The sequence below is a fragment of the Pocillopora verrucosa genome, chromosome 8 (genome assembly GCF_036669915.1).
Source record: "Pocillopora verrucosa isolate sample1 chromosome 8, ASM3666991v2, whole genome shotgun sequence".
NCBI classification, from domain to species: domain Eukaryota; kingdom Metazoa; phylum Cnidaria; class Anthozoa; order Scleractinia; family Pocilloporidae; genus Pocillopora; species Pocillopora verrucosa.
In genome coordinates this window covers 5813741-5833311 of record NC_089319.1, presented here as the reverse complement: position 1 = coordinate 5833311, position 19571 = coordinate 5813741, and the positions used below count along the sequence as shown (strand labels likewise).

General features: G+C 36.8%; 3 protein-coding genes across 3 annotated transcripts; 1 reads left to right on the top strand and 2 right to left on the bottom strand.

Annotated features, from left to right (window-relative positions):
* Window positions 1–1664: 1664 nt before the first annotated feature.
* LOC131797341 (sphingosine kinase 1) lies at window positions 1665–6073 on the bottom strand. The gene is made up of 5 exons (XM_059114957.2): window positions 5588–6073; window positions 4308–4451; window positions 3719–3813; window positions 3505–3620; window positions 1665–3148 (listed from the first exon to the last, which is right to left on the bottom strand). The coding sequence occupies exons 1-5, from the start codon at window positions 5985–5987 to the stop codon at window positions 2308–2310; spliced, it is 1596 nt and encodes a 531-aa protein (XP_058970940.2). The 5' UTR covers window positions 5988–6073; the 3' UTR covers window positions 1665–2307.
* A 1098-nt stretch (window positions 6074–7171) lies between these two features.
* On the bottom strand, window positions 7172–10324 carry LOC131797538 (autophagy protein 12-like). The gene is made up of 4 exons (XM_059115168.2): window positions 10154–10324; window positions 9667–9803; window positions 8444–8506; window positions 7172–7754 (listed from the first exon to the last, which is right to left on the bottom strand). Exons 1-4 carry the CDS (start codon window positions 10299–10301, stop codon window positions 7695–7697), a joined length of 408 nt encoding a protein of 135 aa, XP_058971151.2. The 5' UTR covers window positions 10302–10324; the 3' UTR covers window positions 7172–7694.
* Window positions 10325–10424: 100 nt separating this feature from the next.
* On the top strand, window positions 10425–19540 carry LOC131797848 (actin-related protein 8). The gene is made up of 13 exons (XM_059115520.2): window positions 10425–10579; window positions 11557–11841; window positions 12498–12605; window positions 12921–13094; window positions 13798–13908; window positions 15044–15159; window positions 15595–15655; window positions 16380–16472; window positions 16914–17018; window positions 17432–17542; window positions 18119–18308; window positions 18815–18987; window positions 19376–19540. Exons 1-13 carry the CDS (start codon window positions 10529–10531, stop codon window positions 19529–19531), a joined length of 1734 nt encoding a protein of 577 aa, XP_058971503.2. The 5' UTR covers window positions 10425–10528; the 3' UTR covers window positions 19532–19540.
* Window positions 19541–19571: the final 31 nt, after the last annotated feature.

Genomic DNA, 19571 nt, shown 5'->3' with positions numbered 1-19571 from the left:
ATTTACAACTCTCTCTTGAATAATAGAATAGAATTACAAGTTAAAAAAGAAAGGGCGGTGCAGCTTTTCGGGCAAAATTCGATCAGATTGATTTACGTGACACCAAGCTCTGTGAGCAGAATATTTTTTCGGAGCTTTATAGTAAGATGAATGTCCTTAATTCGGTGACGAAGTAACTTGATACTCTTTCTTTAAAATTCGTTTTGGGGGAAGCACTATTTAGGTTGGACGAAATTAGTACGTGTGCTGTCTGCGTAACATAGAACTTCTGGGTTATCACGCCTGTTCTCACCCAAAGCCCATGGGCTCTCTGGGTCGGCAGGTCCTCGGCACGAAAATCGAGTGGCCCTCAAAGTCAGACCTAACAGAAATCTGGTGTGCTATTAGATCATTTCCCTCTCATTGGCGCATGATCTAAAATAAAAGTAAAGAAACGAACCAAACAGCACAAACTTATTTGTCTGATGCGGATGACAACAGGAAGTTAAGAGTGTTCGTGCTCTTTTAAATAATAGTTGGGTAAAGCTTCACATTCTCGTCAAGTTATCCTCGTCCTTTACCCAAGCACCTTCTTCCTCGTCTAAGCGACACCTTTCTCTAGTGATTTTACGAGTTCGAACGTTTATAGTCTCTTCATATACTTGTCATGTGACCACGATTCGCAACCACTTCAATAAGTTTTCACATTACTTAGATACGTTTAACAACACGAATATTCATATTGAACATACAGCCATGCACATCATTCCGATCAATTCCCATGATGAAAGCCACCAAAGAAGCCTGGTCCTTTTACACCCGAAGATAAAAATGAATATTCACCCTGCTGTCTTTATTATTTCTGCGATACTGACTAACCCTGCGGCCTAAATGTTTGATACACTAGCGATAATGTAAAGAGTGATACCATGCTGGTCACTTTTAAGGGTTAAACAGTTAAGTTTTGGTCACATATACCTTTAGAGGTAGCGGTTAATGTCCACTTGCAATTAGCTTTAAATTTCTGACATCAGCCAGTAAAACTCAATTAGCGTACCAAAGCTAGCCAAGCAATGAAAGAAGGATTAACTTAGATTTACAAGTGAACATACCACTACCTCTAGAGACCTCTATGACTAAAACTGAACCGTTCTACCACTAAAAGTGATTTGGCTTACAGGTGCTTGCAATCAAATGCTTTGTCGGAAATGAGACTAAAGAGTCTGCAGTGATCAGAAACTTCACGTCTCACGCCCTGGCCTCTCCTATTTTAATGATCCTATTGATCGATCATCTGTCACTTATCGCAAAAAATCAACCTGAAATCAATTAATGCTGAATAATCTCTCACAGGTTTGGACTTGAAACTGACTATTAAGCCACAAAGAGGGGGTGTTTTAAAAGACAAATGAATAATGGGGGTAAGTTTCATAAGAAACTGTGGTGCTGCGTCGGTGGGAAAGTATAACAGGGTAATTTATTATCACTGAGTTGATAACGTAAATTTGCCACCGTAAAGAATTTAAAAGCTGACGTTTCGAGCGTTAGCTAATCGTTAGCTTGAAACGTCAGCTTTTAAACTCTTGACGGTGGTAAATTTACGTTATCAATTTAGTTGATAATACTAAATTACCGTGTCTGAAGAACCAAACATATTCAAGCAATTTTTTATTGACTTACCGGTAACTAATATTTTAAAAAGAAATTTACTTGATTCCGTGCCTCCATTTAGAAATGCAGTAATTAGCAGGAGAATTGTGTAAAGTGACAAAAGAATGATTTCCTTTCCTGAAGAGAAACTGGCTCATGCCATTGAAATTTATGCTGAGAATTCTGTAAAGTAGATGAAGAATTCCCAGATCTGTAATGCCTAATTAACTTTGATTAATAAATTATCAAATGCATTTACTCACTTTATTGCACATCTGTTTCTGGTAAATTTCAATTACATAGGTTGTGCAGTAATAAAATTGAAATAAAAAGCTCATCTTGAAGATTATCTCTGCATCATTATAAATAATATGTTGAATGTTTTTCAAAAAATATAAAATTCGTTGAATTAAAAGGTAAAAAGTCTTGTTAACATTATAATAGTCATTAGTTCCACCATATTCATAGGTAGCCTTTTTAAAAGTTAAAAAATTCTTAAATATAAAGGAATAGACAATTGACCAGACCCCAGTTTCATTCCCCTTAAATTCTTAAATCAGTCCCTAGCTAAAATCTACCCACAGTTTTACTTAACTGTGAAATACAATTATCTCAATAACCAAGTTCAACATTCATAAATGTAACTATTTGATAATTTCTAATGTAATTGAAAAATCCCTACATTTTAGGTGGTGGTGTTACGCACATCAATTTGGCAAGAGACTTATGAATTTGTCCCTGGATTGGAACATAGTCAATTTTCTCGCCATCAACAACTAAGTTTCCAGTCTGACTAGTGTCTGGTTCTAAACGGAAAGCATAGGCTCTAATATACTCCACATGATGGCTGAGAACGTGTGATCCATCCTTCATTTTGCCAAACAGATCCAGAAGAGCCATTCGGCCAGTAGTTGATCTAACATAAAAGATTCCCATCAACCCATCGCCAAACTTTCCATCTGGGTTTGCCATCAGGTCTGTGCCTAGGTGACTCAAAAACACAGGGCATCCAAGGATAAACTCTCCTTCCACAACCTTCCAGCTTGGAGGCAGTTCTGAACTCAGGGGGGGAAGAAGATGATCTGATGGCCCCAGGCTTGAAAAATTTCCACTGATGCGTTTGCTGAACACACCATTTAAATTCTCCTGAATGTGCGCCTGGTGTTGAGAGAGGGATGTTACATCACATTCTGCTGCACTACTGCTAACATCTTCCCTTGGGGTAAAGTTATATGCTAAATTATCCTCTCCACCGTTTATATCATCGGCGGGCAAATATGAAAGGCGCCCTCGGTATTTGCGCAGTCCAATAATTCTTGCTACTGTGCCGATAAGAAATCTTGTCTCTCCTAGAAATCTGTATCTCTCCGATTCAATGTCAACATCAGAAACTAATCCCCAAGTCACGGAGAGAAATGCATACAACTTTTCTGTTGGTGTTATCACAGAACAGATGTCTAAATCCATAAGATTCCCACGAATAATACCAAAAATGGCACTTGTCACATCATTTGGCTCCCTAAAAACATAATGAAAAATTATTTATCAGTACAGTGACATTGCCCTTCCTGAAATAGGTATCTGTTTATTCAACAATATTATTACACTGTAGTCACCATTTGAACAAGAAAAAGGGCACTATTTATATATTCACTTTTTAAAAAAATCCTCATGGTGAATAATTAAGCCACCTGATTATTCTTACCTTTAAGAATATATACTGAACACTGACAAGAGTTTTTTCCTAAATCAAATATATTTTTAAGATTCTTTTGCTCAAATTTTATCTCCACTGGCAACAACAAAACCTAGAGAGCCACAAGCAGAGAAGCACAAAAATAATAAAAGCCTCAAAAATTAGCATTTTTAACTTACCCTGTAGCAAAAAGTGCAGAAAGACAAAGAGCATTTCCAGAACCAGTTGGTATGACTCCCAAGGGAATATTTATTGCAGCTTCCCAATCAGGACGTTTCATCAAACCATTTATGACCTAAATTAAAAAATTTGTTGTGAATCTAATATGGAGTACTTTTTGAGAAGTACTCAGAACAGCCAGGATATCATTGAGGAATAATTGAATAAACATACTTCATACACTAAGCCATCTCCTGAACAAATAACAATCCCATCAACATCAAGAAGGTTCATTGACAAAATCATCTCTCCTGCATGACCAGCATATTCTGAAAAGTAATTTGCAAAAATACACAAGTTAAATAAACAAAAGCCTCTTTTTGGAACAAAAATGTGCCAGGATATTTGTCCTAGGAAATTACACTTTCCAAAAAGAAAAAAGTTTTCAAAGACTACAGCTGGAGGTATTGATATTGATATTTAACTCAACATACTGGTACCATGGAGATGCTCACCCACAGGGTTCATACTCCAATAGAAATGACTAAATTAGCCCCAGGCCAACATGCTGCACCTGGCTAGCTGTTTACTAACATTTGGATGACATATCACCACTTTGTTTTGTTCGTTCTGACATTGCAGATGTTTCTTTACCCTCCCTTTTCTTGAGTCCTTGGGGGCTCCTTGTTTCCTCATTAAAGATGCCCAAACAGATTCACTGTCTTGTTTATTTGTTGCTTCATGCAAGAATGGTGTGGAAGGGGATAATTAGTATGCAATTTTTAATTGAATAGGTTTACTGTATGCCAACAGAATAAATTACCTGTTGTTATGGTGTTAAATTCTAATTCTGCCTCATTCAACATTGGCTCCACATGTTCATGAAAGATTCTCATGCTTTTTCCAGATCCACTAAATGGGTTGATAAGTATCAGAAGTTTGCGGGAAGCGGGAAGAGTCCTTTCTTCTGTAAAATGTATCAAAACAACATCCATATAACTATAAAATAATCTGAGAAGTGAAAAGCTGCATGGATTTCATCTGATCCAAACACTCAATCTAAAAACTTGACAGTTGCATTACAAGAGTTTTCGTACCCAACATTTTTGTGTTTGGTTTTGAGCTAGGGTCAATTACCAGCTGCTGTTTAGGAATATGAGCCTGTGCTCCTCCCTCTTAAACCCACTCTTCTCAGCAAGGAGCAAAGATCAGACACAAGAGAGCAGTGGAAATTAAGCCCAGTTTTGAGCCCGCTGGCCTTTCAGACATTTTAAATCTTTATATCCAAGTTACTTCCAAGGAGGTTTAACCCTTTAAGTCCCACTAGTGATCTTGAAAGAATTTCTCCTTACACTATCAATACAATGTGAAGCAGACAAGTAATGAGAATAAAGAAAAATATCAATTAGGGCATTATTGGTTGGTCCAAATTCAAATTCTCCATACTAACATTACATAAATTGCATGGCAGACAGTAAGGAGAATTACTAACAGATTTTTGGGAGTTAAAGGGTTAAGGAGAGTTTTTAGACAGATTATACCATCAAATTTCAAGTCTGTTTTTGAGCATCTAGCCTAAAAATTCTTAAGAGGTTTATAATTGGCCGACAGACAGATGACCTGAGCACCTTTTGACACAATGTGGAGGATGTTCTCCACCTACTTCACATCATTCTCCTGTGCCTACATTTCTTAATAAAGATCCCAAATGATAGAGAATATTCAGAATATCTTTTGTCCTTTACACTGCTTAAAATTACGTAATCCTCTTTACATCTTGTTTGAAAACACAAATCGATAATACTCTCCTCTCACTGCATTTTATTCCCTTCTGTGTTGGTGAGGAGTAAACTCTCAGTAACGAGCGTTTTCCTCTATTCCATCGCCCACCTCTACGTTGTGTTCTACTATTTGTGAAGACAAGTTCGAAACAAATAAGGAGCAAACAATTGATCTCGTGACTTGGAGATATTTACACAACTCGTGACTTCGTATTCCTTGAAGCAAAATATATTAACCTAAAGTAAGTTCTACCAAAAACTGAAAGCTTGCACGGAAAAACCTTTCCCCCTTTCATGTGACAGATCTCCTGAGTCGTCTTACCTTGTTCGCAGCTCAAATTCCTCTCTGGATCTTTGATTAACCATAAAATAGTTCGAACCCATTGTTCCGCTATCGCAATGTTACCCTCTTCGCTATCAGAGGAAGACACCCTAAAACAGACTTTTTGTCGTACTCGTTTCTTTTCATACCTAGGACAAGAATACACTTGAAAGTAAGCAGCAGTATCGCCTTCAGGCCCTTGGTACGCCTTCGCGCCGTAAATATCAACCACTTTCGTTGTCACTATTGACAGAGAGCCATGCTGCCCCAGACAAACGCAGCAACCATCCCTGCCTCCACCGTAGGTGAGAGATGTCTTTGAAAGAATCACAGAGTTTTTCCTTTTGGTTGGCAGCCGTTCAAACTGTCCCCTTAGGATATCTGTTTCTACTTCCATCATAATAACATACACTTTACGCTAACTTCTGAATATTTTCCGCTTTTGCCGGTTCACCCCCATCGCCGCTTTGTCTCAGCCTTCCGACTGATCAGTTATGAATGAGTGATCTGATTTGCCACTGGTCAGCTGATTCGCATGAAAAGACTTTTGCCCCTGTGTAAAGTTCGTCACCAAAAGTTTAAAGAACGAACATGTTGGTAAACATAGAAAATACTTAAAAAGCGCCAAAAAAGGAAAAAAAATGGTTATGTCTGAGTTTTCCTTCGGGTTTCGATGTGGGAAACGCAGTGGTCCAATCAATAAGTGTACTGGACTCTAGGTCAAGGGGACCTGACAAGATGCCTTACTTTACAGAGCCTCTCCCCCTACTGGTGGGTTTTTCAAGGGTGGGTTAAGATAACTCAGGGTTAGTGTGGAATTCGGTTTCAGATCTGAAAGCTTTAAAAGTAAATTAAGCAGAATTCTTTTTGTCAACAATTTGATGACTGGACTCTGTATAAAATTAAAGAGAAAATTATATTTTAAACCAAGGAACAGAGAAACCTGGATTAAAATTTAACCCTGGGTTAGCACTACTAGGCCTTCAAACAACTTGGCCCAGGAGTATGAATGGGAGGCAGTAAATTATCAGAGAAGCCTGATTAAATGCTGGAGGGGTAACCTTGCAATGGACTAGCATCTCATCCAGGGGGAAGTAATAATACTCCTAATCACTTCATGCTACTTGGAAACTAGGATAAGCTCCAGCTTAAAGGGCCAATAGGCTCAAGTACAGACTTAACCCTTTTTTGGTGATAAGGGTGGGGAAGGTGAAAATCAGTGAAATTTACATCAAGGGTGGGGGCTTAAATTCAGTAACTTAGTAGTTGTTGCAACTGACCATGGACATTGTGTTTAGTTTTGTTACATTTTTTACCTTGTTTGAACACATTGCATGCCATTGTATTAAAGACATTTCATGGTTGAGAGATGTGAAAATTTAATGATTGAGTTCTGGAAAACTCCTTAATTGTGGTTGAAGTGATTTCCACCACAGTATTGCTTAAATCACAAGGTGTTGTGTTATAATTTCCTGGAATGCAAGCTTCTTCTATTGTAATAAAAAAAAAAAATTGTAAGGAATAACCCATAGAGCTCTAAAATTGAGAAAAACCAAAACAAAACAGAACAAAAATTCAAGATTATTTCATGGTTTTATTCAATTATTATAATACAAAATATCTTATCATATTTACATACTCTCAGTTTATTTAAGATGAGAAATACATACACATACAATCTTTTTTTGGGGAAATTCCTTGACAAGAAATAGTCCATTGCATTCTTTTTTGCAAATCAGGCAAAATAGAGTACAGAGTAAATGACCAGTCTTCTTTATGTTTCAAAAACATATGGCTCTGTAGAAGTAGTAAAATTAGGGATGTTGTTTTGAACTATGTATACTTCAGAAAAATTCAAAAATTAAACTAAAACGGTTTATTTAAAAAAGAGGCTGAAAGGTTGAATTCCACTTGAAATCCCACTCATTCTTTAAAAGATGCTCTTATTTTCTGATTTTTGAACCTCAAACATGATGGCTGTGAAAACTCTCTCCCTTAAGACTTAAATTTTCCTTATGTCCAAAAAGTACCACTCCCTACCTATCACATGATCTGTTTATTAATAACATTTTTGGAAAAATAAAGTGTTGAATACTGTAGAGCTCAATTATCCCCAAGCTTGTGTCTTGCAGTAATGAAGGACTAACTTTCCATCTGCTCCAAAACACTAAAGCAAAGAATAATTAGCTTCATTCAGTAAAATGTCATCAGATTATCAACGTGTCAGACCCCATTCAGTCATATCTCAAGCTGCTGCAATAAATTGTGTTATAATCAATCCTCTGACTTCCAGAAGTGATGAAAATGTAATTTACTCTAAAAGTAACACTAATATTTACCCAGCAAACAAGTTACAAGAAAATACAAACTCATTAACTATGGGGTAATACTCAGATTCTATACAAAATTCTCTTAAATATCTACAAAGAAATGGATAAAACCATTAGGGAGAAAACTACAAATAAAATCAAAGAAGTGAAGAGGTCATGCTCATAACAAAAAGTCAAACAAGTCCTGGTGGTAGGGGGAGAGGGAGGGGGGGTTCATTTTCTTGTATGGGAGATGGAGTGGGATGGTTGTTATTACACTGAGCTGCATATCAGGAGGTCTGGGTTGGAACCCTGGTGGGGTCATTGCATTATGTTTTTAGAGACGCCAGCTTACTCATACAGTATCCCTCTCCACTCAGAAATATGTAAGGCTATTGGTACACTATCATGGTAACCTGGCAACCACTGTTTGAAGGATGGTTAATGCTATATCTACTGGACAAATCTCTATCCACTTGTACTTAATCCTCCTTAAGAATAACCCCTTACAAATGTTTAATGATTATTGTTAACCCACTCTACTCACATCGTATAAATTCTGTAATGTCTGATCAGGAGTCGGTGCAAAACACTGACCTACATAAACAAACTGAGAAGAAACACATTAGAACACATATTGGAGACTGAGGGTTACATGCAAGAACAAAGTTTTCTCCACAGTTTAAAGTGACAGCAATGCTCCACTAGCACTTCCTAGGAAATGTCTGTTTAGCCCAACAGTAATGTGCTTTCGAACTGGGTAAATTTTACAGCTTTTGATTTTTAAACAGGGTCCACACTCTGACAATGTAGCCTCATGAGCAGGCTGATTTTCTGAACCAGAAGTCTAAACAAGGAAACAGGGTGAGAGTGTGGCAATGTATTGTGTGTGTGTGATACTAATATATTTTTTTAAAATTATAACCCCTTCACTTCAATGAGTGACCATAGAGGAATTTCCCTTAGCCCTTTTAGTCCCAAAAGGGATTAACATGTAACCTCTCCTTGTAATATTTGTGTACTACCCAGCACACAGGTTACGAGAATACTGAAACTTATCAGTTAGAAGCTGTTATCTTGATTTAAAACCAAATTCACATGGCTAATTTACAAGGAAATGTGTGGCAGCAAGAGGGAAGAATTAACATTAAGATCTTGAGAGTTCAAGGGCTATTTGTATCTCTACATTTTCAAGCAGAAGGGTGATGTTAAGAAAGTAAAATATCAACTAAAGATCATTGTTTGATTTAACACCAACTCTCAGAGAACTAATTAAAGGAAATATGTAAAAGACAGTGCAGAGAATTTATATTTTGATCTTGGGAGTTAACAGATTAATTCATCAAGTAAAAAATCTGTCTGAATGTATGAATATGTATTAGACTTGGTTGGATGAGATTGATGTATCGCAGTCTAAATCTTTTTTTCTGACAAGGACACAAAAAGAATGGATATTGACCTAAACAAGGTCAGGCTTTGTAAGGCTTCTGGAGCAGATCACCACCCAACCTTCCCTGGAATAGCCTAACCCAAGGCTAACATACCCTTACACCAAGCCCTCAGTTGGCAGTGATGATGGACGTAGTAGTTACATTTTTATTCCCCCTCCCATCTATTTTACACATAACAGTATTTTCAAAAACAAATATTTGCTTGTTTCCATTGACCAAGTGCCTGGTACAGGCTATAACTGACACCCATAAGTACAAAAAGCTTTAAGTCAAGTTTCTGAGCTTACTTCACTACTGAGGATCAAAGGAATGAACTCACCAGTGAATCTTGTGGTTCACACTTGATATATTTCCTAATAAATTCTATAATGTATGAGACTTGCTTTGATCCATCCACTACCCACTTCTTTTTCACCATAATAGGGGCATCTCCAGCAGCCTTTAGTAAAACTTCCACTGCAGAAATACCAACAACAACATGCACGATCATTTACGACGATCATGACATCACAGAGAAAAGTAAGATGTAGTTTAAGCGACTTAACTGAAAGCTTATAACGTTTTTACTATTTTTTCATTTTCTAACTTTCTGGGATATGCTGCAACATGTCGTCAGTTGACCTCGAAGTTTAGATATCGATTAAAATACGGAAAATTTACTTCACCGCTTGATTTTGATGTAAGAGTGATAACAATGCCTAAAAAATTAGATGTGGTTTTAGGGGTTTCACAGAAATTGTGCTGATTTCCTCCAATTCCGCTCTCCAATTCAGCAACAAAAAACGTAATGTCATTACGCTACTAACCTTTCTTTTTCAAAGATTTCTTCGCAGCTTCACTCTTCTGTGGCTGGGAATTATGATTATCCACAGAAACAGGTTGTGTAGCAGCAGATATTTTCCGTTGCCTGTCTGCCAATTCGAGGCTTTCCTCCGCGGTGCCTCCGTCCGCCATCTTGCCGTTAAGGATGAACCCACTTTTCTAATAATTATGTGGTGTAATAGTCATGTTCTGGGAATAAGTCTCACTTTATGAGTTCTTACAACATTCAATTTGGAGTAAGAACGTCAAAACTGTGCAAAATACTGCAGGCTCAAGTAAAAGAATCAAAATGGCGGTTTTGGGGGACTTTTGTTTCTTTTGTTAGAAAGCTTCTAGGGAAAAGGAAAGCTTCACCAGAAATGCCTCGTGGAGTAAAAGTTGAACGACCGGCTCCTGCTGAATCAGTCGAGGTATCATTCAATCTTTCCTCTCTCTTGTTAAAATTAACTATAGCTAACAGGCAATTTACAGGTCACTCGATCACTCCCAAGAAGAGTTCTCCGTGGGCATGTCGAGGAATCTCCTGGCGTCAAGCTAAAATTGCATAATACTTTTAGGTTTGATGTAATTAAATGGTATCCGGTCAATTAGCCTCCACAAGAAACTTGCCACCACCAAACTCGCCAGCACTGAGAGTCAACTCTTCAAGGTGGCGATTTGACACAGACGTTATGTGTAGCCTGTCGTATAAAACTTATATCAAATTAAAGTTAAGATGTAGTACCATATTGCAGAATGGTAAAGGGACTCGGAAGTTATGTGTAGCATCTCAATTATGGAATGTTTAAATTAAATAGAACTCGTTGATATTACGTAGATTATGATCAGTTTGCGTACAGCTATACAAGAGTTACTTCCGCCAAGTGATTTTCGCCGATGTTTATGAAATCGTATGAAACTTATATCAAATGAAGGTTAAGAAGTAGCAGTATGCTGCAATATAAAAGCGCGTACAAATACAGTGAAGTTTACAGAAACGGAGTTGATTTCCTTTCTTTTTTTTGAGCACAAAGAGTATAGAAGTAAACAATTTAAAATTTTCGTCAATTTCAAATTATCTCCAAAATATTTGAAAAAAAAATGTTCGGCAAAATTTCCGCACAGCCCCATACATCATTATACATCCATATATGGGGCTTTATTATTCAGTGTATCACCAGTAAGATGTGCATGCATAATTAAGTATGGGGCTGTGCGGAAATTTTTCCAAATGTTCCAATATGTTTACATCAAATTATTAACTACATGCTTTTTAGGGAGCTACCTCAAAGATTTATAGAAATACTAGTTGCACTATGAGCAAAATACTGTTCATTTGTGAAATTAAATGTATGGCAGGTGGAGTACTTTCAAGAACAAATATCTTGAAATTTGCTATCTTTTTCAGCCTCTTCAGGCTTCAACTGTTGTGATTCTTCACCCTGGTTCCACATTGATGTGGCTGGGACGTGCTACTGACCACCTACCACAAAGCATTCCTCATGTCATTGCCCGAAGGAAACCTCAGCAGTGCACTATTGACATTCCGGATCAAACCTTACTTGTCAGGGATGGACTTGATCATCCTGACAGTGAAACACAGAAAGAACTTGCACTTAGTGTGATTGAGCAAGCAATATGGTCAAGGAAAACTTCATCTGGTTCACGAAAACATCAAACTACAGTTTCTCAGGTTAGAAGCAATATAATTATTTTCCTTGAATCAAGCTTTTGAGCAAGAGAATCTCCTTTCTGATTGGGATCTTTACTGTATTATACCGTGAAACTAAAAATTGATTTAAGAAATTAGGGACACGCAAATGGATTAAGAAATGCTTCAGTTAAATCAAACTTACATTATTCTGGATCTGGCAAGAGTTGATATCGATTGAACCTTTCCTTCCTTTTCTTTACTAATTTCTTTCCTTATGAGCATGAGTGCTTACCAAAAACTGATCAAAGGGCCTTTTTTCAAATATATTGAATTACACTTAAGAGTGCATGATGAGCCACCTATAAAGTCTGTGACTTCAAAGATTATTAACCAAATCAAACAATGAACAGAAACTCATGCTATAGGGGCACTTACACCCATGCTGCATTAATTTTTTGACTCTCTAGATCTGACTGTAAATTCTCTTTGCTGTCTGTTGCAAATTTTACCAAAAAGTAATGATGAGAATATCATGTTGAATCAGGCAATATAATGCCTAGTTGATATTCTACACATACTTTTTGCTTATCACTCCAACTCTACTTGACTCTGTAGTAATACTATGAGTATAAATTACATTATTGGTCAATCCTGAGAGTTAAGCGTTTACTTGATGAATGAGGCTGTGTCCACAGGTTGCAGCATTTAATTCAAAGATTGAAGCTGAGCACCATCGTGATGAGGAGTCGTCAATCAAGTGGACAGACACAAGCTCAGCACCTCCTGTTATAGCTGGAGAACCTGTTAGTATTATTTTTACTAGTTTTTCTTTGCTGGATGTAGAGCTAAAATAGTGTGTTTGGTATGTTGTAAAGAAATTTAGCTGATGAGGATGAATATTCAGCTTTCTTAGAACAACTACATCACTTGAGAAATTTGAACAATACTGGGCTGTGAGAAAGTTTTTTAGAAACAGTACCTGACCATCAGTGAGAACATTCAACCTCCAAAATGTAATTGCTCAATGCAAATGGTTGTTCAACAGTGTTGTGGTTAAAACAGAATTGACTTGGTGTGTATTTCTTAAACCAACTGGTATTTTATTGGATTTGTTGCAGGCTCTATACATTCATCCAGATGAACCATACTCACTTCATTGGCCAATGAAAGGGGGGCATCTGAACCTACACAGTGGGCCAGGGGGGTCACTCACTGCTGTCTGTGCTGATCTGGAGGCCTTGTGGGCATATGCCATACAGACATGCTTGACTATCCCACTGCGAGATCTGGGGGTTAGTGTTTGTACTTTAATTCTTATTGCTTAAATTATTCAAGATTTCTGAAAATTGTGTTATTTTACCCTGAGTACTTTCAAAACAAATAAATGAATTAGTGAATATTTGATAGCTTTACATAGACTAAATATTACTGATTATATAAATGTGTATTATGGATTTTGGTGTAGCATCTAGACTTCTAATTATTGTTCTTTGATAAAACATCTCTATGTACATTAATGCCTGATGTTGTGCAGTTTAAGCAATTTACAATTTAGGGTATTCTTGGATTGCACTGGGTTTCCCTCATTCTTCCCTGTGATTGGCTTAGAAATCTTTGCTCACCTTCCGAGCCAATCAGATGCAAAGCTAAGACCTGGGACATTTTCCTACTACTGAGACTTGACTTTGCATTCTTATTGGCCTCTTTTGATTTTTGTTTTCCTTCTGATTGGCCATTTCAATTATTGGTGAAATCTGGTTTTATGGTCCTAAGTCTAAAAGAAAGCACTATTAGCTTGTTAATATTAAACTTATCATCGGCTTGTGAAAAGTGGTAATGGAAAAGTTTGATATGGAGTTAAACCTTGGAAATTGGCCATTTGATCTCATCTAAAAATTTTCTGAGTACCATCACCATTCTCTTTTGCTTGTTCTAGAGCTCATTAAGATTATATAAACCCTATCATTTTTGGTCTGGTATTTTTTGTTTATTCAGTATTATAGGGCTGTTCTAGTGGTTCCTGATTCTTTGGATAAGAATCACATCAAAGAGATGATGAACATCCTCCTTTGTAATCTTCAATTCTCATCGGCTATCATTCACCAGGTCAGAACATAATATTGTTTGGATTCTCCACTATAATTTACAGTAGAGTCCAAGGTTTCCTCAGGAGCACCAAAAAAGTTCTAGGTATTAGGGGCTTGGAGACATTCAGGTTTGAATTTTAGTGTACACCAAGGCAAGTTCACTCCTCAGCAATAACCTGTAGGTTACAGCTGTAGGAAGTTCAGTCAAAATATTCTGGTTTTAGGTTAACCCTTTCACTCCCAAGATCTGACTGTTAAATGAATTCTCTCTTGGAGGAGCTTTGTATTTCCTTGTTAATTACTTTTGAGAATTTAGTGTTAGATCAAGATAAAAATTTCTCTCTGATAGGGAGGAGTATTCTTATTACATATTGTCTGGAGAATGTATGGTTATTATAGGGAGAAGTTATAAGTTAATCACTGCTGAGGGTGAAAGGGTTATCATAATGCCTGAAGACGTGTTATACATTGGTTTCAGATAGCTCTTCATGAGGTGTATTTGGGTTTTCACAGTTTGACATGTGGTTTTGCTAATACTTTTACTTTTGGCTTTACTGTGAGTCATATTTCACTCTAACAACCAGAGTGCAGATTAAGAATCCTTATAGTCATTCATTGAGAGATTTATTGTATAGTTGAAAAATAAGATCAACCCCTATGTCCCTCTGTTTATCAGTTGAATGATTATGCACAATCAAATCTTGCTATTTCCCTCCAGTTTCATATTAACAAATTTAGCACTAAGTGTGTTAAAGTCAATCAATCAATCAATCAATAAACTTTATTTCACCACTGGCAATTCATCAGCTATTTACCAAAGGGATCAAACTATAACTACTGGCACACAACTGTAACTAAATTGAACTACATGACATTGAGAAGCTGCTTTTGGTGAATGCCTTCCTTATACAGCATTGCTGATTGCATGTTTAAATGACCCAAGGGATTCCATGCACCTACCCTCAGAAGGAAGGCTATTCCACAATGAACTGCCACTATCACTGAAATTACCTTTGAAATAATTTATGTCAGTAATCGAACATTTAGTTTGTTCTCGGAGTCCCTTCAGTTGTATTTATTTGTTTGTAGCTTGCATTCAAAGAATTTCAATGTTTTGACATATGATATGATTTGCTTTTCTTCATTTATTACAGGAGTCAGTGTCCTCTGTATTTGGTTGTGGCTTAAGTGCTGCTTGTGTTGTTGATGTTGGAGATGAGAAAACTAGTATTTGTTGTGTAGAAGATGGCTTGGTCATCCCTAGTTCACGGTAATAACATTTTGATGGCTGGTCTTGCAAACATGTACACTGTGCAATGTAAAATTTTGACTCAGAACTGCCAGCACACAAGAATTTTTTTTTCAGTTTTATTTTCAATGTTCAAAAGGACATCTTTGACATGGAGTCATTATGGAATTTTTTTATATTTTCACTTCTTTTCCAAATCATGCTAGCATTTTGATTCTTGTTATTTACCATTTTGAAGTATTTTCTCCTCTCTACATGTCTGTAAGTAACAAATTTATGTGGGTGACAAAAAGATTTCATTTGTGTTTTTGCATGAAGACATTAAAGGGTTAATTGAGGCCTATTCTGAAATAGATATGATCGTAATAATAATTATAATAATAATAATAAGTATTATTATTAATAATCAGTTACTGTATCAAAATATAATATAACTGACAAGTTGATGCATTTTAGACTATGGCTTCAGTATGGAGGAAGAGATATAACCAGAGCCTTTTTCTGGCTGCTAAGAAGGGTGAGTACTCTGCAAGTCTCATAAAAGGTACAGCAGTAAGAGAATGGGTCCAGGTTTGGGATTACATGAATAGGATGTTGGCCCATGAGAGATTACCTTATGCCCAGCCTTTCCTTGGGTTCCACTGACAGTTTCCTAGTACCCATGAATACTCATGAATGGAGACTGAGGCACTGTGAAAATAGAGGGTCTTGACCTTGTTGAGGACTCATTGGCCAAGACTTTGTGACTTTGGCTGACCATGGGGACATGCCCCCCATTCATACTTTAAATAGTGCTCATTAAAGGAGCTCAGTGGGTTTTGCTTTTAAATTATCTAATCGTAGAGTGGTACATTCAGCTCTGCTTCTGGTGTCCATAGGTAAATTTTTTGGTTTAAAGTTTACTGAGTCATTGTTTTCATGTCACAAAGATTATATTTAACCTGAGAGAAAATGTTAGCATGATAAGCTTAAAAAAGAAGGTAGAAACAATAAAAAAGCATAAAGATATTAGGTTGGTATGGGAACATGGAGAAAATTTTTGGAAAGATTTCAACAACGACCCAAATCTCAAGAATAAACTTGTTGATATTATATTATATTAACAGTAAGTTATGCCCTGAGTGTAGCTCAATTAGGTGATTTCAAAGGCCAGACATTAAATTTAAAACCGTTGTAGAACTAATAACAATAGTGTTTCTTTCTGAAATGTTCATAATATAAATTATATAATTTTCATCTAGGTCAACTTTCCCTACAAAGAGTGTGATTCCAACAACAGACTTGACATACTTCTTCTGCATGAGTTAAAGGAAACATTTTGCCATCTTAGTCAGGTACAGTTATGCAAATAAGTAAGATAAAAAAAATACTAAATAGATGTGCCTGTTCAAAAAAGCTTGAATTCTTTCATGGTTGGCTAAGATCTAATTGTGCAATCCTAGCCGGTCATTGCTGTTAAAACTTCTCCCAGCTTCTGTAGCACAGAATGACCAATAATGTTACTATTCCTGTTGAATGGAATGTTAGTTTATTACAAAATGCTATCCTACAGTTTTTTCAAGTTTCTCTGTCAGTTTAGTGGTACAATTTATCTTTTCTATTTTATGAAGCCTATTCAAGTAGTGTTTTGAATTGTACAATATTCAAGAGAAAATTTTGTGCACATCTGAAGGGCAACAGTCAGTGGAAAGGACCCTCAAGGGGTTGGTTTAAGGATATGTTCTATTTCAACTATGAAAGTGGGATATCAGATGTTGTATATTCTTTGTATTCAGGATATTGTTGGTGGTCAAGTGCATGAGTTTCAAGTTCATCGTCCTTTTGAAACCCCTCGTTCATACCAGTTGAAGATTGGAGATGAGGCAATTGAAGCACCAATGGTTTGTGGATAGAGCCTCAGATCTTGTTTTTCTAGAGAAGAATTACTCCCTTTAGTAATAAACTGTTGGAAGTAATGCCTGACTGGTACAAAAATGAAATGAAAATATTTAAAACTGTGCCAAACATTTGTCTTTAAAAAATAAAATCTTAAGATTTGTTCTAAAGTAACATTACAAACCCTTAAGAGTGACCAGCATCTAATTTCTCCTTACAGTTATGCTGCTGAATCATTCATTAAGATTATGAGAATAAAGGAAATGATTGCCAACCTAAGAAGTTTTGATTGTTAACCAGAGTTTTCTTTGTCAGTACCAAAGGAAATGTATAGGAAAGAGGATGTAAAGGTTTAACACAAAGAGTTAGATCAGATTGTTGTTGTTTTCTTGTCTGATAGTTGTTTATTCATGTATAGGGAATGTTCTTCCCTCAATTGTTTGGTATTGTTGGTGAGAAGTTGGTTTACACCAAGGATTCCCAGTATGATGACCCAGAAGACTTGTGTGATGATAGATACCTGCTTGAGGTAAGAATTTCGAACTTCTGCTCAATCAGACACTTACCTAATATGATAGGGTTTTGTTAACTGAACTTTTATACTTTTTTTATCGGTTGTGTTGGTCAAACTGATTCCTTTTGATATTAACCACAAAGAAAGGAAAGGGTAAATATCCATCAATCTCCATATGATGTTCAGCCATACTTGCGCACTGTAATTTGATTTTGTCATAGTTTGGTTTTCCTTCTGTGGTTCTTAAACCACAGGTAAAAAATGGGTCAAGATCACCATGTGCATTTCTGTGAATCCCTACTTCATTTAGGTCATAAAACCATTGGATCAATGTCAGTATCTAAGCAACTGTCCCCCTACCCCTCCCCTAACCCAACATTAACTCTAGATTGTTATCAGTTGACTGTTGTTGTGTTAGGGGAGGGGTAGGTATGCAGTTGCTCAGATACTGACTTTGATCCAAACCATGGAGAATGAAAATGAAAAATATCCAGCAGTCTTGATATCACATTTAGCTGTTGCCACATACACAAACCACAGTAATCAGATTTTGCCATGAGTGATTTCATTATGGTGCTTTTCAATCCACAGTCACAGAGAGGACAGGATCAGTCTAGTAAGCAGTCTTCTGGCTCAAAGATTGGACCCAGTACTGAGACAGTCCCAGATCTTGAGCAGAATATAACAACCACCATGAGGACTGGTAACAAGGAGATGAAGTTTGTGTCTGAGAAGAGTTTGGGTCTAGATCAAGCAATATTACACAGCATTAATTGTTGTCGTGAGTAAATCACCTTCACAGTTGGACATTAAATACAAGGCTTCACTCTTAATGGAAAACTATACGTTCTGTGTACATGCCACCTTTTCAACAACAAGGCTGTCAACAAGGTTGTCAAAAGGCCTTAGGCTTTTAGTGTTGAATTTACTTGACGTCAAGTCTGTGAGAAGTTTCATTGCCATGTTGGGAGAAGTCTATGAGGGGTCTGCAAAGGGACAATTGGCCACTTTACCACTAGTGCTGCAGGGCTTCAGAGCCTGCTCCCTAGCTACTCTTCATTAGTTATTTTTTAGAAGGAATCACAAGACTTCTGCAAAGTTAGAGAGAGCCTCCTGCTTCCTAGCCACTCTCAATTGGTTATTCTTTAGAGGGAATCACAAGACTTCTGCAAAGCTATTGAGAGCCTCCTGCTTCCTGGCTATTCTCCATTAGTTACTCTTTAGAAGGAATCACAAGAGTTGTTTTTATTCAAGACACCATCATAACATGTCTGTTGTGTTTTCTAGATACTGCTGCTCCTGAAGAAACAAAGCGTAAAATGTACAGCTCAGTTTTACTGATCGGTGGCGGTTTCATGTTTAATGGTGCTGCAGCTGCATTACAGTCACGCTTACAAGCAAAGTTACCTCCATTGCACCGCAAACTTGTTGATCAGGTTGAAGTGATTGCAAGACCCAAGGTAAAAAAATGTTTTGGTAACTATTGTTGAAAAATGCAATAAGGTTTTTACCTTTTTATTGTCAGATGTTTTTAGAGAATGATGCAAGTTTGTGAGAACATTTTGGTTTTTAATTCAGCACTTTCAAGCTCTCATCTTTTTCTGCTAATGAAAAAAAAAATTTGCAATCATCATGTCTTTCATTTTTACCCTCAAGACAATCTGGTTTATTCTTACCTTACTGAACCATTCGTACTCAATCTGGCTTTTTGTTGCCTTTATTTGAGAAAAAATCAGAAAATGTCTTGAATTTAGTCAGAAAACTTTTATGAAATGATCCTGAATTTGTGTGAGCTGGTATCTTGAACATTACAATTTTTACTCATTTTTCTTTTTGTTTTTTTGACAGGAAATGGATCCACGGACAATTTGTTGGAAAGGTGGTGCAGTGCTTAGCATCTTAGACTCTGCCCAAGAACTGTGGATCAGCCAACGTGAATGGACATCAATTGGTGTCAGGGTACTCAGGGAAAGGTCTCCTTTCATTTGGACAATATGTAATTAAATGTAATTAGTACTTCAAGCAGTGGAAAAGCACTTCAAAA

Coding starts and splice junctions, on each gene's coding strand:
- LOC131797341 (XM_059114957.2), bottom strand. CDS start 5,987: ATGATGGAAGTAGAAACAGATATCCTAAGGGGACAGTTTGAACGGCTG. Junction 4,452..5,587: donor GAATTTGAGCTGCGAACAAG/GTAAGACGACTC, acceptor TACATTTTACAG/AAGAAAGGACTCTTCCCGCT. Junction 3,621..3,718: donor GAGATGGCTTAGTGTATGAA/GTATGTTTATTC, acceptor TTTTTAATTTAG/GTCATAAATGGTTTGATGAA.
- LOC131797538 (XM_059115168.2), bottom strand. CDS start 10,301: ATGGCGGACGGAGGCACCGCGGAGGAAAGCCTCGAATTGGCAGACAGG. Junction 8,507..9,666: donor GTGAACCACAAGATTCACTG/GTGAGTTCATTC, acceptor GTTTCTTCTCAG/TTTGTTTATGTAGGTCAGTG. Junction 7,755..8,443: donor CATTACAGAATTTATACGAT/GTGAGTAGAGTG, acceptor TCTTTGCTTTAG/TGTTTTGGAGCAGATGGAAA.
- LOC131797848 (XM_059115520.2), top strand. CDS start 10,529: ATGCCTCGTGGAGTAAAAGTTGAACGACCGGCTCCTGCTGAATCAGTC. Junction 15,656..16,379: donor TTTTCTGGCTGCTAAGAAGG/GTGAGTACTCTG, acceptor ATTTTCATCTAG/GTCAACTTTCCCTACAAAGA. Junction 18,988..19,375: donor AAGTGATTGCAAGACCCAAG/GTAAAAAAATGT, acceptor TTTTTTTGACAG/GAAATGGATCCACGGACAAT.